We start from the raw sequence: 24,255 nt of genomic DNA on the forward strand, positions 1-24,255 counted from the left end.
TTGGCTCAAGCCATGCCTCCCCTAAGAAGTCTTCCCTGGCTGGATGGGTGGCCTCCCCCTTGGCACTTGCCACCCTGGATTGCAATCAAGGCTGGCCAACCGATGGGGTGGGGGGCACCAGGGGCACAGTGCCTAGAGCCCATGATAATCTTAGGGACTCATGAAAATCTTTCAACTTATTTGAAAGTCAGAAGAAAAAAAATGAACTTTAAAGGTCAAAGAAAATGTGTTATTTTTTCCTCATCTCAGAAAAAAATTTGTAGGGCCCACAAAAATCCACTAAATCACTTTTCCTTCTCTTTCTTTTTAAATTTATTATCATTATTATTGCTTTTTAGGGCCTCGCCCAAGGCATATGGAAGTTCCCAGGCTAGGGGTCAAATTGGAGCTACAGCCGCTGGCCTACGCCAGAGCCACAGCAATGCAGGGTCAGAGCTGCATCTGTGATCTACACCGCAGCTCACAGCAAAACCAGATCCCCAACCCACTGAGTAAGGCCAGGGATCAAATCCACAATCTCATGGACACTAGCTGGATTTGTTTCTGCTGCGCAACACCGGGAATTCACTGTTTTTTTTGTCTCTTGTCATTTTAGGGCCACACCCTGCAGCATGGCATGTGGAGGTTCCCAGGCTAGGGGTCGAATCAGAGCTGTAGCTGTTGGCCTACACCACAGCCACAGCAACGCAGGATCCAAGCTGTGTCTGCGACCTACACCACAGCTCACGGCAATGCTGGATCCCTAACCCACTGAGCGAGGCCAGGCCACACCCATGTCCTCATGGATACTAGTCAGATTCATTTCCACTGGGCCATGACGGGAACTCCTTTTTTTTTTTTTTTTTTTTTAGAGGAAGATGCCCATGGAAGCAAAAGTATCTAGAGCCCATGAAAAATCATAATGTGGCCCTAATGGCCATTGTCTCACCACTTCTCATAGTAGACTCAGGAGACAGAGAGCTCCTAGGAAGTGAGGGACGGCATCTCCCAGACTGTGTTAGGTAATTTTTAAACCGTGGTTTCCCCAGTTCACTGCTAGGTACTCAGGACTGGCTCAGTCAATGTTTTTTGTTTTGTTTTTAATTTTTTTTTTTTTTTTTTTGGTCTTTTCTAGGGCCACACCCTCCGCATGTGGAGGTTCCCAGGCTAGGGGTCGAATCAGGGCTGTAGCCTCCAGCCTACCTCAGAGCCACAGCAATGTGGGATCCGAGCTGTGTCTGCGACCTACACCACAGCTCATGGCAACCAAGGGAACTCCCTATTTTGTTTTTAATTAAAAAAAAAATTCAAGCATAGTTGATTTACAATGTTGTGAATCAATGCTTTTTCAGTAAGTGGCTAAGTAAATGATTGGCCTTGGGTGAGACTCTTTAACACTCTGAGTCTCTGCTTCTTCATCTGCAAAACGAAGCTTCATCTTTGTAGGGTGGCTCTGGGGATCAAATGACAAGTGGAAGATGCCCTGGAACCCTGGAGCTTGGAGCCAGTCCTGAAGCTACATACGCAGGATGTGGGCAAGGAGAGGAGACAGAGGTTGTTAAAAGTGGCTCTAGGTGGTGTCTGTACCTTTTTGTTGGTAACAAATTCAATTATCTTATTTATACACAGAGAAAAACAACCAGAAGGACATTTATCAAAGTGTCTCACCGGAGTTCCCATCGTGGCTCAGTGGTTAACGAATCCGACCAGGAACTATGAGGTTGTGGGTTCAATCCCTGCCCTTGCTCAGTGGGTTAACGATCCGGCGTTGCCGTGAGCTGTGGTGTAGGTTGCAGACGCGGCTCGGATCCTGCGTTGCTGTGGCTCTGGCATAGGCTGGTGGCTACAGCTCTGATTTGACCCCTAGCCTGGGAACCTCCATATGCCGAGGGAGTGGCCCTAGAAATGGCAAAAAAACAAAAAGTGTCTCACCGTAGCCAACCCTGAACACGAGTTATCTTTGTAATTTTTGAAAAACCATACTTAGGAACGTGTGAAGGTCAGGTCTGCGTCTTACTTTCCCTTTGTGTCCCTGGCCTGGCATAGGTGAGGTACATGTCAAGGAAGGAATGCCCCATTTCACTGCCCCATCAGCTCCAGGGCCCCTGCCCCAAGTGGGTAAAGAAGCGCAGCTTTTTCTGGAGAAAAAGGCCAGCGGTGGAGAGAGCAGGGCTGTAGGATGGAGTCCCTGTCGACCCAAGGTGACATCTTTCACAGGTCATCATGGGGACTGAGGAAGAGATGGGACACTTCCAATGGTGCTAGACACCTTTTAGGCATTTTAGACATTTTAGTTCCTGGCCCCTCTTCACACTTAGGACACAGGCTTCCTGTCTTCCAATTAATTTACTATTTCCATTGGCTCCCGAAGGGATGGAATTGTTTCTTTTTTATAAGTCTTGGGTGCTAAGTCAGGAACAGTATCAGACTTTCTTGTTCACTGCTATCTGCCCAGCGCCTAGGAGCATGCTGGCACACAGTAGGTGTGGAATAAGCAAAGGAATGAGTCCAGGGTGACTTTAACGGATTGCTGGGCACCTCCCCAAGGAAGAGAATAAAACCCACCTCTAGATAATAAGACCCTGCATGGCCTCCTGCACCCTGTAATTTGGATCTCTAGGAATCGCCTTTGTTGTGGGCGACCAACCACAGGCAAAGAAAGCACCTGCTCCTCCAGCTGGTCCCCGCGGAAGGACCCCAGGCTGCCGCGCTCCTGGCTGCTCCTCTAATCCCTCCTCTCAGCTTTCGGGGACCTGAGGGGCTCCAAGGCTTCCGGGGGCTCGCACCCAGGGTCCGCCCCAGATCTTCCCAGCTGTGGTGGCACGCGTCCCCAAGTGTCCGACACCACGCCCGGGGCCAGCGTTCTTCGCCTCCTCATGCAGAGGGTCTAAGGCCCCGTCTAGGGCTTCGTCTGGCAGTCCCCGGCCTGCGAGGACTGGAGCCTGAGTCACCGCGGCACACGCCCTCTGCTCCCGGCTTCCATCCTGGGGCCACCTCCTCCCGGCAGCGTCGGGCCGCGGCGAAGCCAGCTCTCGCCGGGTCTACTGCGCGCCCCCTCTCCCCGGCCTGAGTCTCTGCGGCCGCGGTCCCCGCCCCATCTAGCTCCGGGGGAGCTTCGCCCGTCCCCCCTCCAATGCAGAAGACCGAAATCCCAGCGCTCGCGGGCGGCTCCCGCGGGAGGGGGCGCGGCCGCCCCCGCGGCTCCACCCTTTCGGCGGGGCAGCAGCCATCAGGGGCCCCTGCCAGTCGTGTCCGCTCTGGGGCCCGCGCCGAGCTTGCGCGGGAGGAGGCAGCCCCTTGCAGGGACCCGGGCCTCCCCACCCGGCGACCTTCCAGCCAGCGCCTGTGCGGGGAGCGGGGCGCGGAGATGCCCCGAGGGGGCAGTGGCTGCGAGCCGAACCGGGGTGGAAGCGCGTCGCAGCAGACGAAGCGCCCCTGGCCACCTCGGTGACCCTTCAGAAGCCGGGACCTGAGCCCGGGAGGCGGCGGCGCGGGTCCGCGAGGTCCGTGATTCTAACGTCCGCGGCGGGCACCGGCTGCTGAGCCTTGGTCTGGCTCGTCGCCTCCCGCCTCTCCCCCCAGCCCCCCTAGAGCTGGCAGGAGGAAATAGCGCGCGGCCCCTTTAAATTTACCCAGGAGCCCTTAAAGGAGCCCCAGGGGCCCCAGACAGGAATCCCCACCCCGGTCCAGCCCGCGCCGCCGAGCTAGCAGCCAGCCGTCCGTGCGGCCGGCCGCCCCGTGCATGCGCCCCGCGCCCCGGGGCCCCGCGCACCGAGCGCCGCGTGCGGGCCGCCGTCGGCCCCGCGGCCCCACGCCCCGCCGCCCCGGGGCCCCGCTCTGCAGCGCAGCGCATGGAGCCCAGCGGGGACCACCGGAGCCGGAGCGGCGGCGGCAGGGGCGGCCCCGGGCCAGCAGCGGCCTCGGCACGGGGCCGACGGCTGCCGCCCTCTGGATCAAGCGGCGGCGCGGAGCCCGAGGAGGACGACGGCGGTAAGAGCTGGCTGGGGCCGGCAGCTCGGGTGGGGGCCCCGGCATGGGGGAAGGGAGGGCTGCGGCTCCGGGCTCCGGGCCCCTCTCCGCCGCCGAACAAAGGGGGGGACGCGGGCAGGGCGGCCGGGGGCGCCACCTGGCGGGCGCGGATCGCGGCTGCGGGGCCAGTCGGGGAGCCCCCCGCCCTGCTCCCGGGGTTGGCCCGCGGGGCTCGGGCGGATCCCCTCCCCCTTAAAGGGCCCCGAGGCCCCCGCCTTGGAGGCCAAGCTGGGGGGGCCCCGAAGGGCCTGGCCAGGCGCCACGGGGCACGCGCTCTAGGCTGTTGGCTTCGCGGCCCCCGCCCCTTTCTCTTTCAGACTCCCAGGTGGTCTCCCTTATCCGGCTGTCTCTTAAAAGTCTGCTCAGACATTGGGTCTCTTTCCGGGCTTCCCCTCAGAAGAACTGAGCTGGGGACTCCGCTGCTTTAAGTTGGGCTGTCTTCTCTTCTGTGGCCTTGCCTAGAGAAAGGAACCCTTTTCCCCCCGCTGCGTTCTCTCTGGGAAAGAGCATGGCTTGCGCCTCTTGGGGACCTACCGGTACCTTCCCAACGGCGGGCAGTTTTTGAAGGGATGGGCTCTCCCACAAAGGCATACACCCCCTCCTGTCCGCGCGTTATCCCCTCCCTTCTTTTCAGAACATTTGCCACAATTTGTCAGCTATAGCGGGACCAGCCGGTCCTCTTCATGTGCTCTCAGAGGAGACTGTTTCTTCATCCCTCTGCTTCAGGGTCAACGCCTTAAGACCCCCGAAGCTTCTCTCCAGCTTGGGAGATTCTGTCCTAATCCCCGAGCTCCCCTCCCAGAAACTCCCCATCCCCTTTTGTTTTTAAGGAATCCCAGCTCCTCCCCTTTTTTCGGCTCTTAAAGGGCCAGTCCATCTTAGACTAACATATCCAGCGCTGGAAGGATGCTCAGAGACCAGCTAGCTATCCTGTGCCTTTGCAGACAAAGACGCTTAGGCCCAGAGAGCGGACATGACCTATCAAAGGTCACAGAGCAAGTTACCAGTGAAGCCAGGAGTCGAACCAGGTTTCTAACCCTGAAAGGAGTGCTTTCTTTTTCTTTGGATCTCCCTAGATCCAAAACCAAACAAAACCACAGTGATGACAGGGGCCCTCTCTGATCCTGCCTTTTGTTTCCTAGACCGTGAGATTCTCCACTGGGAGAATGACCACACCTGTCCATTCGGCATATGTGGTCAGGAGGCCCTTTTTTTAATAAAATAGGGTCCAAACTGTAGGGAGGGTGGGGATTGCTCAGCCTGTTTGGCGAAAGGGAATACCCCTGGGCTGGTGGCTTCTCCACTGCCTGCCCTCTGATTGCTGGGCAGTGGCCGGCTCCCTGCCAGAGCAAAAAATAAATCCCCAGAAAGACTTAATGGACTCCACTGGGTGGTGGCCACTCCCAGCCGCAGAATCTTCAGTGGCCACTCTGGTGGCCCTTCTGCCATCCCTTTTCAGTCATCAGCTCTCCGAGACTCTAGGACAGTCAGGGTCCTAAAAACTCCTTTCCATGGAGGTGTTGACAGCTTTGTCATGGGGATCTGTCCTGTGGGCCCCTAAATTTGGGTAACTGACCATGCTTAGTGCCCCTTAAAGTGGGACTCTCAGGACGGTGTATTTGAGGCATTATCCGAGAAAGGGAGATCCTCTTTGGGTGGGGCCCTCCTGGCTGGGGCCTCAGGCGGGTGGGTCCTGTGTGCAGCCCTGGAAGCAGACAGATGCCCCCTTTGTTCTTCTCGCCCCGCTGCTCTGCTCTGGCTGTAACCGCCGCAGCATGTACACCGTACCTCTACGGCTCAAAGAGGGGCCCTGGCAGGGCTTGCTGCCTCCTTGGCCTTCACCTTATTTCTCAGAAAGTCAGAGCTGTGCCCTGCATCCTTTTGTTCTTGAACCTCGCTCTCTATAAAGGGCCAAGGTTTTGACTCCCTGCTCACCCACCTCCCTTTTATTGCTGTTACCACCCCCCTTCTGCCCCCGGATGACCCCCCCCCTCCCTTTCTCAGGCTGTGAAATCGAAGCCCTGGGTTCTTCCCTGGAAATCGGAGATTGAAAAACTGTCTCCTTCTCCCCTTCCTCAGGGCAAGAGCTTCAGCTGGAAGGGGGTGCCTTGGGGTCCTGGGGGAGTGCCCCCCTGCCCTCTTCCAGGGCCAGGGGACCCGCATCTTCAGGCAGGAAATACTCAGACCACTGTGAGGCCCGGGCCTCAAGGCCTGGAAAGAGCCGCATCCCCGGCCGTGACCACCGGCGCTACTACCACGACCACTGGAGGCTGGAGTACCTGATGGACTTCAACCCTGCCCGGCACGGCATGGTGTGCATGGTGTGTGGCAGCTCCCTGGCCACTCTCAAGCTCAGCACCATCAAGCGGCACATCCGCCAAAAGCATCCGTACTCCCTGCATTGGAGTCCCCGGGAGAAGGAAGTCATCAGCAACAGCTGGGATGCCCACTTGGGGCTGGGGGCCTGTGGCGAGGCCGAGGGCCTGGGGGCCCAGGGGCCTGAGGAGGAGGAGGAGGAAGAAGAGGAGGAGGAGGAGGAAGGGGCTGGCCTCCCGGCTTGCCCGCCCAAGGGCCCAGGTAATGTAAGACATGGGGAAGCAGGGGCCTGGGTGGTGGATGGGGCCAGGAGGGGCCAGCCCGGGCTTCTCAGCCAACTAGTTGCTTTTAAGGAGCAAGTTATTGCTCCTTTTTGGGATGAGGTCTGCTTATTGCACTATGGTGGAAGGGACAGTGAGAGGGGTTTCCAGCAACTCAGGCACCTTTGACATTCTGTGGTTTTAGAAGGATCCAGGGGAGTGAAGGCTGGAGGGGGAGGGGAAGGGCTGGGAGCAGAAGGTCCTGGAAAGGTTTGGCTGACAGTGAAGTCTAGGGAAGGGGCTAGAATCTGGGTCTGGGGGAGGAGTAGGTGGGGCTTGTGTGCAGGAGGATTAGGTGCTAAGACCTGATGGGAGAGGAAGGGAAGGGCAAAGGTTAGGTGGAGGGCTCAGAGGCCCAGCAAGGGAGAGGCTTGTGGATGGAGCATCTGGCTGTGGTGGGGGGGGGCTCCCCCAGAGGGCCAGCATCTCAGTTCCTTCCCTCCCTCCAACCCTTCCAGGCAAAGCCCCAGCTGGTGGGGGTGACCGGCGCCAGCGGCGAGGGGGCCCAGTGGCACCCCGGGCTCGGCGTCGGCGCTTGTCGGCCTCCCGGAGGGCTGGGGGCAGCAGGGGGCTGGGTCCCCGGCGCCTGGAGCGGAGGCTGAAGGAGTCCCTGCAGAACTGGTTCCGGGCAGAGTGTCTCATGGACTATGACCCGCGGGGGAACCGGCTGGTGTGCATGGCCTGTGGCCGGGCACTGCCCAGCTTGCACCTGGACGACATCCGTTCCCATGTGCTGGAGGTGCACCCCAGCTCCCTGGGGCTCAGTGGCCCCCAGCGCAGCGCCCTGTTGCAGGCCTGGCGTGGCCAGCCTGAGGCACTATCTGAGCTCACCCAGTCCCCTGCAGGTGCGAGGCTCGCCCCAGGGCCAAGACCCCTTCTTATAAGGGCTGCAGAGTGGCGTCTGTGCCCCAAACCGGGAGGGACACATCCCCCCCTCCCCCACGCACACATTCACTGATGGGGGCCTCTAGCTTGGGGTTGGGGTGAGGAGCAAGGGACCCCCTCTGTGTGGGTAAGGGCAACCCGGCCAGCAGGCTGAGCCCCTCTCCCTCACCCCTTCCCCAGCAGACGACGACCTCGTCCCCCAGGACCTGACCAGAAAGAGCCGGGACTCGGCCTCCGCTGCTGGAGCCCCTTCCTCTCAGGATCTCAGCCCTCCAGACGTAAAGGAAGAGGCTGGCTGGGTCCCTGAGAGGCCCGGGCTGGCAGAGGAGGAGGAGCTGGAGGAGGGCGAGAGGGTGGGGGTCCAGGACCGGGCTCCGCGGGGCCGCGACCAGCGCCGTCACTACCGGGAGCGCTGGCGGCTGGAGTACCTCATGGAGTTGGACGGCGGCCGGCGCGGCCTGGTGTGCATGGTGTGCGGGGGCGCGCTGGCCTCGCTCAAGATGAGCACCATCAAGCGGCACATCCGCCAGCGCCACCCGGGCTCCACGCGCCTCAGCGGGCCGGTCAAGGCCCTCATCGCCCAGGAGTGGAGCGACAAGGCCGCCCACCTGCTGGCCCTGGGGCTGCCGTGCCCCGAGTCCCCCAGGGACCCTGCCGCCCCCAGCATAGCCGCAGCCTCCGAGGAGGGGGGAGGGGAAGAGGAGGAGGAGCCGGAGGAGGAGGAGGAGTGGTGGGGTGAGCCGACGGAGGGCCAGAGCAGGTGGAGAGGGAGAGTGGGGGGTCGAAGGGGAGATGGAGGGGGGGACTGGAGGGCAGAGGTGGGGGTGAGGGTCACGAAGCCGAAACGCCGCGCCGGTCCGCCTTCCCCCCACGGCTCCAGTGCGGTCCTTTGTCCCGCCCTAGGCGACGTCCCGCTTTCCCCTGGGGAACCGTCAGAGCGGCCCGCTGAGGAGGAGGACGACGACGAGGACGGCCCAGAGCCCGGGGGCCTGGCCTTTCCGCCCCTGCCCCCGCCCCCGCCTCCGCCGCCCCCGCCGCCCCCCCGCAGCCGAGAACAGAGGCGGAACTACCAGCCGCGCTGGCGGGGCGAGTACCTGATGGACTACGACGGCAGCCGGCGCGGCCTGGTGTGCATGGTGTGCGGGGGCGCGCTGGCCACGCTCAAGGTCAGCACCATCAAACGGCACATCCTGCAGGTGCACCCCTTCTCCATGGACTTCACGCCTGAGGAACGCCAGACCATCCTGGAGGCCTACGAGGAGGCGGCGCTGCGTTGCTACGGCCATGAGGGCTTCGGGCCCCCGGCCCCGGCGCCGCGCGACGGCGGCGCGGACCTCAAGGCGGGCGCCGTGTGTCGGGCGTAGGGAACTCGCTCTCGAGGGGCCGTGCCCCGCCCTCGGGCTGGGAGCTCCAGCTTCCTGCGGCCCCGACCGCTGCCATTGCCCCCCGCTGGCCGGGCCGGGCGGAGATTGGGGATTGGGCGGGGTCGCCGGCTTCCGCTTGATCCCAGAGAGCTCCCTAAACAAGTCAGGGCGCCGCGGGAAGCGCGCGCTCCCCTCGGACCCGGGGCCCAGGCCCTCCAGGCTCAGGGCCTCACGTTCCTGAGAAGCCACAGCGTTTGCACGGAAAGCTTCCGGCCTCTGCCCGCACCCCTCGAGGTGATGTCGTGCCAGGCCGGGACAGGGGCGCCGACAGTCAGTATTAAGACCCCCCAGTAGGGTGGGGTGGGAAGACAGGAAGGACGCGCCAGCGCCCCGCCTCGGGGGCCCAGCTCTCGGAGCTGCACGCCGGCAGGGACGGCTCCGGTAGGGACGGCTCCCGGGCCTGGGCGCCTGCCGCCCAGTCCTTATTGGCGTTTTCGCCCTCCCCGGGCCTGGACTGCAGAGGAGGGCCTTCCTCGCGAGGCGGGGCTACCGGGCTGGGGAACCGGCCCGCCCGCGGGTGGGGGGCGGGGCGCCTGCCTCCGGGCGGGCCCTGCGGGGACGGCCGCCCTCGCCTTCCCGCCCCCGCCGCGACGCCCGCCCGGACCCAGATCTTGTAAAGGGATTAGCACTTTTTTCCTTTGCTCCTCTCCTGTTCCGAATGCTCCCGTTTACCCCTAAACTCAGTTTGGCGCTCCTGCTTCAGCGCCCCCGTCAGTTCGAGCCCGGGGCACTGGAGGTCCCGGCAGTCGGTGTTAAGTTCCCGTTCCCTCCCTGTCCCTTTTTGTACTCGGTGGACGCGCCACCCGTTCTCAGCCCCCAGGGCCTGGGGCCGGGCCTCAGCCTTTCTCCTCCACGCGCGGCAGCGCCAGGCCCTGAGGGGCCGGGAATGGGCCCCGCGATCTCCCAGGCAGGTCCGAGAGGGATGTGTAGATTCATTCTCCTGTGGAGAACAGGTGGCCCCGAGATCAGGCCCTTTTTGCTCTTTGTATTTTATTTTGAAACTGTATTTAATGCTTTTATATGAAAGGGGGAGGGGCGGGGAGAGCTGTCCGTCACCCTTATGTGCAAATGTCTTATTTATTAAGCGTGTATCAGAGATAAGCTGTGAGGTGGTGGAGGAAGGACCTAAAGGTAGGAGGAGCAAGGATGGAGGCGCGGTCGGAAGAACCCCAAACATGACAGACTTACGTGTGCCTCTCCAGGCTCCTCCTGGGAGTCTCTGGGCCCCAATTTCTGCTCTTCACAGAGCCAGGCCAGTTCCTTTGGTCTTAAAGCCTGAGAGTGGGGCGGGGGCGGGGGGCAGTCAGCGAGTTGGGACTTCAGGGCTGGGTCTGGAGGGGAAGAGGCCCTGGCACTTGGGGCCAGGAGCTGCCCCTGTGGGTGGGAAAGCAGAGCAAAGAGAAGGCTTCCTCTCCTCCCAGCGCCCCCAGGTCGGAGCCCAAGGTTCAAGTGCCTCAGGCCCAGGTCCCTTGACTCTTCCTGATTGGGAATTGAATTTTATACCACGAATTTTATAGGATTTTTATATAATTCAAGGTTGTCAGAGTTGGAAAGACCTTGGAGATCAACTCGTACCCACCCCCACCCCTTTCAGATAGGTAAAATGAAGCCTAGAAACTGAGATTACCACATACCAGGTAGGGACAGTACCAGGGCTAGACTAAAAACCTCAACTCGCAATTCAGTGTTCTTTGCACTATACCACATGGCCTCCCGATCTCTGGTAAGTTAAAAGTTTCTTTTACCGTTAGGCCTGCCAAAGGCTGGCGTGTGCTGGGTGCCACAGGCCATCACAGTGCACTTGTGGCCTCTTGGGGATGGCGAAGAACAGCACACTTCCCTGGAATGAGCTTTCTGCAGGGCAGCTCTTGCCACCATAGGCTTCAGCCCGAAGCCGCTGGCAGCAGCCTTCTCCATCAGAACTCCAGAAGTAGGGCTGACCGCCACCTCGCCCAAGGCTTTGCTACTGGGCAAAGGCTCTAGCATTGCGTTTTGATGCCACTAGGGATTCAGGAAACACTGCATGGGCTGTCAGTTGACTGAAAAGTGAATTCCCAGAGTGTTTAAACCTCCAGGTTTTGAAACAGTATTAAAAGCTTGAGAACAGGGATTATGGGTGGCACTGCCATTTTTATTTTCCTTCATGCATGTTGTTTTCAGATCCAGACGGCGTGTTCTGCCACTTTTGCTACTCTGCCTATTCAAAAACAGTAGGCACACTGGGGCAATTATCATAGTCATCCAAGCCCTCTGCCGAACTTCAGGTAAGCCCGGGCAGAGAGCAGGGTGGGACTGGTTTTTCCTCTCAATAGGCAGGAAGAGGCCTTAGGATGCCCTCATTGAGAGGCAGCCCCAAGCACTTCACTGGTTCTCAAAGGCGTGGCCACCAGAACAGCTTCACCCCATTAGGAGCTTACTAGAAATGTGAATTCTTGAGTCCCAGCTTATGGATCAGAAACTGGGGTGGGTGGGGCCTAACAATGATTCGATAAGCCCTCCAATGATCGTGAGGCTTACCGAAGTTCTGAGCACCAGTGATCTAGAAAGTTCCACTGTAGTGAGTACTGCTTTGCAGCTATAGCCTCACAAGTTAAGGGTCAGGAGATGAGGTGGTCTCAGCTCTCGGTGCCTCCTCCTTGCCTTGGGAGTCTGACATGAACAGGTGAAGTTTCTTCATGAACTTTTTTGTTGATGGTATGCTTGCTATTATGGCCAATATGTAAATGTTACTCTGAATACATATTTATATACCATGTTAGTGACATTATTTGAACATTTGTATGCGTATTTGTGAAGTTGTTTGCATCAGTTATTTTAAAAAAATTTCAGCCTAAGTTTTCTAAGAGGTATGTTGAATAAATTTTTTAAATCCAGTTTAAGGGTCATGGCAGCCTTAGTTCTGGGAAAGACCAAATCCAAGGTGACAAGTTCTTTCAGCAAAGACCTGATGCATTTGGTTTCCATTTCCCATCTTAAGTACATTGTGACTGTGTGATTTATAGGCTGCTTCGTGTTGCAGGTGGGGGAACCCTCCTAGGTTGGTGTGAACTGGGACAACAGACCTCTCTGGCCTCTTCCACGTCTCATCTTTCTCCTAAGGTCACTTACTTTCTTTCAGAAACCAAATGCTTTGCTCTACTATGGAAATTCTGCAATCTTGGAAATCATTACCAGTATCACTACTTTTTAAAGTTTCAGAAGTGGAGTGGGGATGGGGGCCAGTGGAAGCCTTGTTTGGTTCTTACTTTACCCAAACTGTGTATAAAGAATAAAGTTAGCAGATGACACCACAGTCATTTTGTTCTTTTTATTGATACCACATCAATTTGCAGTTTTACAGGAACCAAGAGTCAAGCTCCTTAGGTGCTACTGTACTGTCATGTTGCACGCACATACACGCACATAGTTTCATTAGTAATTTTTCATCTATAGATTTTTCTTAAAAAAAAAAATTCCTGTGTGGCACAGAGATCTGTCCAATTATCTAAACACAGCAGTAACAAAACAAAGAGCTAGGTGTGGAGGCTTCCAGTGCAGAAAAAGGTCCTTTGGAGGGGGAAGCCCAAAAAGATCATCAGTGCACTGACTTCCTGGGAGGGCAAAGGGTGGGGATGGAGAAGGGATTTTCTACTATGACATGAAATCAGTTAAAACATTTTGAAAGCAAAAGGGGCTAAGAAAATAAGAGTGGAGTAAGGCAAGGGTACCTTTTACCCATCTAAATTCCTAAGAAATTTCCTCAAGAGAGTAGAAAGAAAACTTTTCTCCACTAACTTCTAAGGACTTGCACTGCTTTGGGACTGTCAAAGATTGTAGCCCTTACTTTAAATTCGCCAGTTCACATTCCCTCTGGATTAACATGAAGAAACTCGGAGATGACTTTTCTTTCAAGTTTACCGAATTTTCATGGTGGAGGGGGAGGAAGACACTTAAGAAGTCTCAACTGGGAATCACGTTCCCAAACACCTACCATTTGATGTCAACGTGAACTGTTGTCTTTAAACTGTGCATGAAACTCATCAATAGAACATGGCCCTGCCCGGTCACCCGTACCTAAAGCTCCTTGCAAAACACTCAAAAGGAGCACCCCGCACCACAGGAGAGGTGCTAAGACATCTTATGTGCCTGAAGGTGAAAGGTGCCCTCAATGCGACACACTCACAATAAGCTAGCCTCGGAGTTAGAGTTTCCTATGAACCACGAAATGTGCTTCTCTACCCTAATCTGTGGTCTCTTAACCACAGACACCAACAATCTCCTCTCAAGCCAGTCGGGCTTTGGTCCTTAGGTAAAACGATGAGCACAGGTTAAAGATACAGCATGTGAAGGAGGAATTTGCAGGGAAAAAAGAAAAGAGAAGAAGGCCTTTGTGTTTCTGTAGTTCACCTCTTGAGAATGTTCCCCCCAACATGGACTGAGACTTACGAGGATTACAATAACTCAGTAACTGAGGAGCCCACATGCAGATTAATTTTTTTCTCTAACAAGTTTACAGCAGTGTACAGCAGTTACAGACATTTATTTTATAATAAGAAAAGTACAACCATATTTATTCAACTTGAGGGTAGGAAAGAGGGCGGAAAGCACAATCAGGAATAAGCTCTCAAACTAAAGCTCAGAACTGGTGTCCAAAAGAAATGACAGACGCCACGCCCCACTGGCGGAGCCTTGCCTTTCCTAAGGCTGAGTGGGAGGCACAGCAGCGCTCCTGTGCACTCCTCCCTCCCGCTTTCCATCTCTGTTCTCGGTTATCAGATGGCATTCTGGCAATCGGGAATTATCACTATCACCTCTAAGTTATTCATAGAGTTGAAAGTTATCTCACCAAATGAAGAATATTAGGAGTAGCTGCTCACATTGTGGGGCAGAAAGATGGGATCAGAGGACTGCAAAAAAAAAAAAAGAAAGAAAAAAAAACAAGAAAAAAGAAAAAGGAAGAAAAAAAAAAAAAACAACACTGAAACAAAACCCCCCGAAACACAAAAAACCAAGGGAAGGAATCCCACTTTTGTCCCAGATAATTTCTTCATAAATTAATCATTATTTCTTAACTTAAAAATAAGGGCAAAACTATGATGGGAAGCTGTGTAAAACTATTCCTTGAAACTTGGATAGAAGAATCCAAGAGATGTGTTCATTTTTCATTTTCTCCTTACTTCCAATCTTTCCCCTCCTTTCAAGCTATAGGTAAAAGCTCCACCACCCTTAAGGTACTGATTTATCCTATTAATTTGATCCTTTCTTTATTCTTTCGGGTTCTAAGATATCAGTTCTTTTTTTAGTCCAATCATTCTTGTGCTTGATACTGAGGATAAAGGGAAAGGTGGGGAGAAAACACCAAATTAAAAAAAAAAAAAGCTTGGAATGCAGGCTCAAGCTGACACTGAGCACGTTCCTTCATAGTACAAGTAACAACATTATAACTATTAAATGGTGTTTTAGTAACTGTTGCATCTCCGGTGTCCATGTACTTATTCTGCCTTTTTCTTTGCGATTCCAGGGACTTTTGCTTGGATCCTATTGAGGAAAGGAAAAAAAAAAAAAAAAAGGGTGAAAACACAGACATTAGTTCTAGGCTTTTATTTTAACAGTGATGCTAGAAGACAGTCCCGGACTTCCTGGAGCCGTGTGAAGAACACTCCATTTTCACAGGGCTTACTCTGGATGAAACGAGGCAGGGGCTGAGTGTGGCCTGGGAAGAGCTGAGGAGTACGTCAAGATCCACACCCTCTCCTGCTACTGTGCCTGCTGCCTGTCCTCTTTCGCTGCCTGAACCTTCTGGCTCCTTCACTGGGGGCTCCAGAGGATAAGGTGTGTCTGGACACAGTGCTGGCTGCCTGTGCTCTACATGCTGACAGTGCAAGAGCCTGTATCTCCTGGAATGCCAGGTTACCCACTAGTGCCACAAAAGGAACCAGGAGTCAAGTGTCATAGTGACATATAAAAAACCCCACAGGAGCTGGCAACAGTTCCCAGTCCCTCATAGGACACTAAAACCGTCCTTTATTTTGTGCATTTAGGTTACCCATCACTAAGGGTACTAAGGGATATTCACACCCCTCAGCTAATGCTGAAGCTATTCCCCACAAATGATACATCCACAGCAGGGGGCCAAGCCAGCTAACACTGCTAATCAATACATTGATCTTTCACAGTCAGGAGTAAATGGCAACCAGGTAAAAATTTGTGCGAACTGCCCTTGCCCGGCTTTAGATCCAATGTCTATCTAAAAAAGCAAGAGTAGGTAAAGATCCTAGCATCAAGCCAGAGCTTTCTGGATATAGCCAAGGTTTCCTCTTTTCCCTTTCTTTCCTTTTTTTTTTTAAGGGCCTAGGTTGAGGCATTTGGAAGATTCAGGCTAGGGGCTGAATTAGAGCTGCAGCTGAGACCTACACCACAGCCACAGCGACACCAGATCTGAGCTGCATCTTTGACTTCTGCTGTAGCTTGCAGCAACACCAGATTCTTAACCCACTGAGTGAGCTCAGGGATCAAACCCGCATCCTCATGGATACTAGTTGGGTTCTTAACCTGCTGAACCACAATACTAATTCTGAAAGCTGAAAAAAAGCACTAAAAGCTGGGGTGTGAAAGGGACTGGTGGGGGCAGGTACAAAGAGGATTTGACTACTTATGTTTTGTTTCTTAAAAAATATCTGATGAAAATTAACATTAACATTTTAATTCAAGAGTTCCCGTCGTGGCTCAGTGGAAACAAACCTGACTAGCATCCATGAGGACGCAGGTTCGCTCCCTGGCCTTGCTCACTGGGTTAAGGATCCAGCGTTGCTGGTTGCAGACTCGGCTCGGCTCCCGCATTTCTATAGCTGTGGCTGTGGTGTAGGCCGGCAGCTACAGCTCTGATTTGACCCCTAGCCTGGGAACCTCCATGTGCTGTGGGTGCAGCCCTAAAAAGATAAAAAAACAAATAAACAAGAGCCCCCAAAAACATTTTAATTCAAAGTGTTGGGTTCCAGTGTTTGCTAAAAATAATTGAAAATTTAAAAAGAGAAAACAGTTCCTTGATACAGAGTCATAAAAATGTCTATATTGATTTTATAACTTGGTTTAAATATTAAATTGGTTCAAAAAGGAAAACAGAAGAATTTGGTAGTCTTAGAAAAGAGATAGCTTTGAGACTTAAGACATTTATTTACTAAAACTTTTATTTCTGAAAAGGGATGGAAGAATTTGGTTTAAAATGGATATTTGTGAAAATAAACCAAGGTGAGTAGACAACCACAAACATTTAAAAGCCACTTCAAAAAGGCAGAGTGGTTCTTTTTAGTCTATGATACAAAAGATGTTTTACAAAGAAGATGAAATAATTTCCAATAAAATCAAACTATTAGTCAAGGTTTTTTTTTCCCCCACCATGGTAAAAATTACTTTTGTGGCATAAGCTTTTTACACAGGAGACTAAAAATAACTAGAGGAAAAAAAGCATGTATCACAGTGAAACATGGAATCTAAGCATACTTACTTTTCAACAATGGACTTGGTCTGATCCCGAGCGATGCCAACATAGTGATCAATCTGGGTCTTTAAGGAAGAAAAGTGACTCAGCTGTGGCAACACATCGATTAACAATTTTCCCGAAGGTCATGTTCTTTTGTCCAGTTTAACCATTTTAAAAAAACACTATTGAATATTCTGGCAAATGAAAATAACGCTTAGTTTTAAAAAGTACTTGCTAGGTATTTCCTTCAGAGGCACTGAATACTGGAAGCTGTGTTGTGCGTCTGTAATCTACATACTGTCATCACGAATACGTTTCATTTAATACCAAAAAGCCATGAATAAAGTCTGTGGATGGCTGACTTCATCTCTAAAGCATCCAGTGTTCTCTGTATACACCACTCTACAATGCAAAGGTCTCTTCGCACTGATGGATTCTCAGAACAGCCTCAGAAGTTTACATTTCGTTTCAGACACCAGCATTTATTTATGTATTTAATGCCCACACCTGTGGCCGACAGAGGCTCCGGGGCTAGGGGCTGAATCGGAGATGCAGCTGAGGCCTACAGCACAGCCATGGCAATACCAGATCCAGGCTGCATCTTCCACCTACACTGCAGCTTGTGGCAACATCAGATCCTTAACCAGCTGAGTGAGGCCAGGGACTGAACTTGCATCCTCATGGACATTATGTCAGTTTCCTAACCTGCTGACCCACGACGGAAACACTGTGAGCTTTTATTTATTTAAGCGTCTTTTTCAACTGGTCTTTTTGGAACAGAGCCATGTGATAAAAACTCAAAAGGCAAACACGGCAAGGTATAAAAGTTAAGTTTTCTTCCTACCCTTCTCTCTCCTAGACATTCAGTTTCCTTCCTTATAGGAAACCACTGTTTCTTGTAGGCATATGACTTATAAAATTAAACTGTAAAAATGGTTAGAAAAAGACTGCCCTGCACTTTCGATGCCTAAAAAATGAACTAAAACCAGTCATACATCAACTGACACATCTGATTTCAAAGAGACAAGAGCTTACCTTGTACTTCTCATAGACGACTGGAACACTGAAAATGAGCAGTTCGGCTGTAAGACAGAACCATGAGACATGGCAAGTGGAAATGTGAGATGGTCACAAAATCTTAAGACTCAAGTAACACATACATTTTTCCCTCATTAAATATAGGGAAACACAACTCTCCTTCAATATGAGAAATCCTGGCCAGAGTTCTCAACTAAGGACAGTTAGATACAGGTACACGGGCTCCCTTCTTTGTACCACAGATAAATTTCCAAATCCTAAAAATGGTTTCTATAAATAAGAACTGCATATTTAACCCAAATCTAGACCACTTTTTTTTTTTTTTTGTCCTTTTTAGGGCCACCCTTGAGGCATGTGAAAGTTCCCAGGCTAAGGGCTGAATCGGAATTGTGGCTGCTGGCCTATGTCACAGCCACAGCAACCCCAGATCCAATCTGAATCTGTGCCCTATGCCACAGCTTGCAGCAATGCCAGATCCCTAACCCAATGAGCGAGGCCAGGGATTGAACCCTCGTCCTTGTGAATACTTGTCAGGTTCTTAACCTGCTGAATCACAATGGGCTTTTTTATTTTTAGCTGTTTGGATATTTCTTTACAGGTAGCATACCACCTGATTAACCTATGGCCACAAACACAGGTTCCTCCAAGTCCAGTTCAAGGTCTCTCTGGATGTCAAAGGCTGGGCCAGTGTGGAAGGACTACAGCCTTGCTCAGCACTCTCTTTGTTCTTACTCTTACTAATTACTTCAAAGCGCCTTGAGACATTGTCCTTGCTGCCTTACCAAGAATCAGAAGGGTGATCCCATTGAAAACGGCACCAACATAGGTCATCAGCCACATGAAGACAGCCAGCTGTGAAGGCCAATATCAGAGGGTTAAGCAGTAATAATAATGCAAAATTCAGGTTAATTGATGCTATTATTCTCTAGCTAACTAAGTCTGCATAAATTTAGTGATGTAATGCCATATATAATTTCAAAATGAAGGTGACCCCATGTGTACCATATAAGAGGATTCTATAGTGCACAGGAGGGTGCATAAGAGAATGCTGTAGTTCTCAGGCCCCCAAACAGACTGTAATTGCATTTACGTCAATTACATTATCCTTGGTTGTTTTGGGGTTTTTTTGCTTTTTAGGGCAGCACCTGCACCATACGGAGGTTCCCAGGCTAAGGGTCTAATCGGAGTTGTAGCCGCTGGCCTAGACCAGAGCCACAGCAACTCAGGATCTGAGCCGCGTCTGCAACCTACACCACAGCTCACGGCAACGCCAGATCCTTAATCCTCTGAGTGAGGCCAGGGATCGAACCTGCGTCCTCATGGATACTAGTTGGGTTTGTTACTGCTGAGCCACAACAGCAACTCCATTATCCCTGTTTTGATGTTAGTTTTCTAGGTGCAAGAGGTACCTTCTCTACTAACTCCTATTCCCATTTTTACAGGTTGACTGAGATAAGCATACATTTGCTTTTGTCGGATAAAAACCTACTTACTGTTTTTCCTCTGAATTATAACCTAGTTCCTGGTTTTCCTTAGCCTCACCCCTAAAAGCTGCAGCGGCAACTAACCTTCAAGGAGTCAACTAGATCTTCCACCAGGAAGAGACGAATGATGAGTTTCAGGGCCTTGTTGATGTGCACCATGGCAGCATTCACATAATTATGGAAAGCTTCTGAGGACAGAGTGATGTCTACATCCAGGTAGGCTCTTCCAGAAGAAGAAACAACAGTCACACATTTAACAAAGCATGAGAAGATTTTTCTGTTAGCACAGAAGTTCTGTAGAGTGTGAAATTGCCTGAAGGGTGCATCTTAGAAATCTGGAAGGGCATTCCTTGCTGCAATGGCGTGGGGTGGGGACACCACTGTCATTCAGCAGGCAGAGGCAAAGACGCCAGATGTCTGCAGTGTGGGACAGTCACGCCAAATGAAGAACTCCCCTATGTCCTGCATAGTCTGTACGGCCACACAGGATATTCACAAAGGTGAACTTATTCGTAACTATCAAGAGCCCAGAACGTATAAACAATTTTTTCCCACAGTTTTAACATATCCTGAATTTTCTGAAACTGTATTTTGTTTATGCTAAAACTTTACTGAGAATTGTTTTCACCATCTTAGAAAACCACACCTCTATGGGAGATTATAAATGTATGAACAAGTATCTGATGTCTTTATTGTGGGGTTTTTTGGGGTATAGTTATGTCCAAACCATTAAATATGGACTGGAATACATATTATTTTATTGTCAATGACTTTCTATTTTTTTTTTTTTGGTCTTTTTTTTTTTTTTGTTGTTGTTGTTGCTATTTCTTGGGCCGCTCCCACGGCATATGGAGGTTCCCAGGCTAGGGGTTGAATCGGAGCTGTAGCCACCGGCCTACGCCAGAGCCACAGCAACGCGGGATCCGAGCCGCGTCTGCAACCTACACCACAGCTCACGGCAACGCCGGATCGTTAACCCACTGAGCAAGGGCAGGGACCGAACCCGCAACCTCATGGTTCCTAGTCGGATTCGTTAACCACTGCGCCACGACGGGAACTCCCAATGACTTTCTATTTTATCACTCCTTATAATTACGATCAATTTTTAAAATTTTGTTTATTTGGTATATTATCAATGAATTTCATTTCAAAATGATCACAGAGGCATTGTAAAATACTTTTTAAAACTTAAAAGACCTGGGTTCTGTCCCCAGATGCATTACAGAGTTGAGATATTACCATTTGCTCATAGCTTGTTCATTCGCTCAGTATTGAGTGCCTGCTGAGTACCAAACCCTCTGCAAGGTGTAGGCATATCAGGAAAGATAAAACTGCTTTTGCCTTAAAGAGCCTACAGTCTTATGGGGTAAATAGAAGAGTAACAGGCATGTTTTTCTTTCCCATGTAGCAAGAAAATATTTACTACCAAATACAAAAGTTATAAAAATTAGATGTTGTAACTAATACAACCTAGCAAAATACATTTTAGAAATCCATACAGTATCACACAAAAGGGAAAAAAACCCTGCTAAGGTTATCAGTGCTTGTGGCAAAACAGTAAAATTTATCTATTCATTCAATCAACAACTATTGATTTGTTAAAACTAATTTGCAAATAACTTTTTTAATGCCTCATATAGTTTAAATTATTCCTTCTATTTTCGCCTGGAGAAAATATAAGGACCAGAGCTGCAGCCAGACTCCTATTCTGTCATACTTCTAAGAGATCACAGAAGGGCTTCTTCCTCCATGAGAAAGGGTTTTAAAAAACTCATTTGCTGATGTTAAAGTCTTCTATGGGCTAAGAATTTTAAGAGGAAAAGTGTGAGGAAAACATCTGTTAAAGTCACGGCAGTTAGAAAAGCTAGCAACTGGACTCTAGAAATGCATGACCTACTGACTTCAAGACTTGCCCCTGGTACTGAGCAAACTAAAGCGAAGATAGGAAGGAAATCAGTAATTACACCAAGAGTAAGCACACCAAGCTCTGATATAGCCAAGGGCCTCAACAGCAAGATTTCAAAGTTGCTTTAAGAGTTAACTCTGCAGGTGCTTAAACATATACTTGGGACCTCATGTAACTGAGTGTTGCCCCAGATGCTCTGCTTTCCCTACCAACCCCACCCAGGAATTTAGACAGTCCTCTTCAGCGAGCCTCTAGCTTGTCAAAAAGTTCCTGGCTCCTACGTGGGTCACTTCATAACGTGGTTTCGAGTTGATGTTTCATGCCACTGATAAGCTGCATTAGGCTTTATACCTCTTTTGATTTTAATCAGGTCTGATTTAGATCTGACCAAGCTCCGTGAACCCCTTTACTAAACTGAAGAGTGTTACTTGAGATACGTCAACTCACTTGAATGGATGGCCTTCTTCTGACTTCTGTACAGCTTGGATGACAGACTTGTAGACTCTGAAGCTGATGGTGACAGACAGAAGAGCAAGGATGAGGTAAGAAACCACACTGATGACACTGAAAGCTGCCAGGGAAAGCAGCATGATCAGTGTGGTGCCAAAGACAAACCCAGTCTTCTTCACATCTCGCCAGAAAATCAAGTCGTGCACTGCCAAAAGAAAAGGGAACATACCTTGTATGAACACCTACGAGCCATGAGGCCAGGACTATTCGCTCTGGCTGTGTCCTGCACACCTGAGAAGCATCATACTAGCACGCAATCATGCAACTACAGGTGCACCCTCCGTAAGAGAATGTGATAAAGAAAATCAGATTACATCAGGGATGATGATTCACACTGCTAAAGAGTCCTCTGGTCTCTAGGGAGGTTTAGAGAAACTCAGAAACTTATTTTTTAGTCATGACTAACTGAAGTGCAATGGCATAAAGTGTCATTTACTTTTAATGTTTCAACAGAGCAGGTATAGGAAAATCTTGTCTTTTTTTTTCTAGGGCCGTATCGTGGCATATGGAGGTTCCCAGGCTAGAGGTCGAATTGCAGCTATAGCCGCTGGCCTGCACCAGAGCCACAGCAATGCCAGATCGGAGCCGTGTCTGTGACCTACACCACAGCTCACGGCAATGCTGGATCCTTAACCCACTGAGCAAGGCCAGGGAGCGATCCTGCTCCATGGATACTAGTTGGGTTCATTTCCGCTGAGCCATAATGGGAACTCCAGAAAATCTTGATAAATGCTGACTAAATGAAGCAAACCATGCTTATAAATTAGTCAGGTCAACAGCTATAGTATAAACCAAAGGTAACCTGAAATGTGGAAACTGGAGTGGGGGCAGAGAGAGTGGTGAATAAAAACCCATCAAGTTCTGTCAGTGTTGGTTACAATGAAACAGCAGCCCCTATGCTAATCTGAAGAGAGCTCAGGAAGGATTATGGGTAGGAGACCATATAATTATCTAAACCACACTACTTTTGAAAATGAATGGGGATAACTGTTAGGAAATAGGTATACCAAGGCTGTTTGAGGCAAGTGGTTCGTAGGGTTGGGAAATCCAAAATGGAAAAATCTAAGTTCTTTTACTTAAAGACACTTCAAAAACTCTGAGTATGAGGGCTAGCAATTACCTCCAATCTAGCAATGATACAACATCTGAACTTCAATCTGTGAAGAAGGCTAACGTCAACACTAATAGCCCCAGGCCAGTTTCTTCTGTACTATTCTTTGCTTATAAAGAAAAGAAATATGGACTTTGGGGGTTGGAGAGACAGGAATTTGAGTTTAGTAATTTTTAGCCATATTACCTTAATTAACCGTTCAAAACCTATGTTTTCTCATCTGTATGATGAAGAAAGTGACACCTATTTCTTAGAGTTGTTTAAAAGAATAAAGCTAATTAATGTGGAGAATGCTTAGTACTATAAATGACCCACAGTAAACACTCAAATTTTATTTTATTTTATTTTTTTTATTTTGGCTTTTGTCCTTTTTAGGGCCGCACCCATGGCATATGGAGGTTCCCAGGCTAGGGGGCTAATCTGAGCTGTAGCCATAGGCCTATGCCAGAGCCACAACAACACCAGAGCCACAGCAACGAGGGATCCAAGCCACGTCTTTGACCTACACCACAGCTCACTGCAACGCCGGATCCTTAACCCACCGAGCGAGGCCAGGGATCAAACCCGCAACTTCACGGTTCCTAGTCAGATTCGTTTCCGCTGCTCCACAACAGCAACTCCTCAAACATCAACTATGATCCAAAAGTATGGTTAGCCTAGATAACTGTAATTGAGGGTCAAGTGAACTAGAATCAGATTCAGCTGACCCAACAGCACCCAGTTCTTCCCCATATTCAGCTAAAACACTCTCCTGTGAAGCCAAATCTTGCTAGAGCCAAAGGGACCTAACTTGAGACTAAGAAAACACTAAAGATATGCTGATTGTACAAAAGGACTAATCACTGGTTCAGAGATTCTGTCTAAGGGCTGTGACTCACTAGGAGAAAAAAAAGAGGAATTATGATTCTTTTTTTTTTTTTGGTCTTTTTTGGTATTTCTTGGGCCGCTCCTGCATATGGAGGTTCGCAGGCTAGGGGTTGAATTGGAGCTGTAGCTGCCAGCCTACACCAGAGCCACAGCAACGCTGGATCCGAGCTGCGTCTGCAATCTACACCACAGCTCACGGCAACGCCGGATCGTTAACCCACTGAGCAAGGGCAGGGACCGAACCCACAACCTCATGGTTCCTAGTCAGATTTGTTAACCACTGCGCCACGACGGGAACTCCGGAATTATGATTCTTGATGGGAAGCTGAGTCCCAGAGAGTTATCTTGCAAAGGGAAGACAGAACTAGGAGACAGTTCAGACTCATCTGATTGAACAGGAAAGCTGAAGAGAACACTGCCTGCTTACAAGAGCAAACGCTTAGCAGAATTCCTACAGTCAGAGCCCAGGTATACGTACGACACAGTTCATATGAATACAAGAACAGTTTCAACACAGAATGCTTAGGGAACCAAGAATAGCTCAACACGGAGTAAGGCTTAGTAGTGGAACCAATGGATACCATGTGCCTCCCAATGTAAAGCGCTGACAAGGACATAACATCACTCATGCCATAGCAGTGACAACGCCGGATGCTTAACCTGCTGAGTCACGAGGGAACTCTCAAGGGACGGTTTTTAAAAGATGGGGAAACACTAAAGCATACTTACATGCAGTCACAAACAAGGAGAGATGAAGATACGGGGCAGAAACAGTGAGGTCCAGGAGAAAGGAGGAGTGGATATCCAGAGCCCAGGTGAGGGCCGACACTTGCTAGAGCGATGCAGTGAAGAGGAACAGGTCGCACACAGGCCCATTCACAGATCTGAAGATTGGAAGTGGAGGGACTCCTTTCTGAATGTTTCTAT

At 50.8% G+C, this 24,255-nt stretch overlaps 2 protein-coding genes across 13 annotated transcripts in view; one reads left to right on the plus strand and one right to left on the minus strand.

The window, feature by feature from the left end:
• The first annotated feature begins 3,662 nt into the window (after positions 1 to 3,662).
• On the plus strand, positions 3,663 to 13,908 carry ZFTA (zinc finger translocation associated). 8 transcript variants are annotated; one of them, XM_085010846.1, is made up of 5 exons: positions 3,663 to 3,969; positions 6,088 to 6,585; positions 7,103 to 7,489; positions 7,710 to 8,264; positions 8,433 to 13,908. In XM_085010846.1, exons 1-5 carry the CDS (start codon positions 3,831 to 3,833, stop codon positions 8,891 to 8,893), a joined length of 2,040 nt encoding a protein of 679 aa, XP_084866972.1. In that variant the 5' UTR covers positions 3,663 to 3,830; the 3' UTR covers positions 8,894 to 13,908. The 8 variants fall into 8 exon arrangements, with proteins under 8 accessions (XP_084866972.1, XP_003122649.3, XP_084866975.1 ...); XM_003122601.5 differs by having other exon boundaries at positions 7,713 to 8,264; XM_085010849.1 differs by having other exon boundaries at positions 7,710 to 8,289; positions 8,433 to 8,622.
• The window catches only part of RTN3 (reticulon 3), a 64,950-nt gene continuing 52,941 nt past the window's right edge, over positions 12,247 to 24,255 (minus strand). For all 5 annotated transcript variants that reach the window (XM_085010844.1, XM_085010843.1, XM_021082903.2 and 2 more), the window contains 6 exons: positions 21,288 to 21,495; positions 19,019 to 19,157; positions 18,233 to 18,302; positions 17,448 to 17,494; positions 16,437 to 16,495; positions 12,247 to 14,470 (listed from right to left, as the gene is read on the minus strand). In XM_085010844.1, the coding sequence (XP_084866970.1) occupies positions 14,425 to 14,470; positions 16,437 to 16,495; positions 17,448 to 17,494; positions 18,233 to 18,302; positions 19,019 to 19,157; positions 21,288 to 21,495 (569 nt within the window). In that variant the 3' untranslated portion in view covers positions 12,247 to 14,424. The remainder of the gene's footprint in view (positions 14,471 to 16,436; positions 16,496 to 17,447; positions 17,495 to 18,232; positions 18,303 to 19,018; positions 19,158 to 21,287; positions 21,496 to 24,255) is intronic.

Source organism: Sus scrofa, chromosome 2 (assembly GCF_054392235.1).
Source record: "Sus scrofa isolate SSC_HxYL_T2T_F1_AM1 chromosome 2, Sscrofa_HxYL_maternal_Yorkshire_Landrace_v2.0, whole genome shotgun sequence".
NCBI classification, from domain to species: Eukaryota; Metazoa; Chordata; class Mammalia; order Artiodactyla; family Suidae; genus Sus; species Sus scrofa.

What these genes read in the sequence shown, in the direction of transcription:
- ZFTA (XM_085010846.1), top strand. Translation starts at nt 3,831, where the DNA reads ATGGAGCCCAGCGGGGACCACCGGAGCCGGAGCGGCGGCGGCAGGGGC. An exon ending in TTGCCCGCCCAAGGGCCCAG is followed by an intron (nt 6,586 to 7,102) that starts GTAATGTAAGAC and finishes CAACCCTTCCAG; the next exon opens with GCAAAGCCCCAGCTGGTGGG. An exon ending in GGAGGAGGAGGAGTGGTGGG is followed by an intron (nt 8,265 to 8,432) that starts GTGAGCCGACGG and finishes GTCCCGCCCTAG; the next exon opens with GCGACGTCCCGCTTTCCCCT.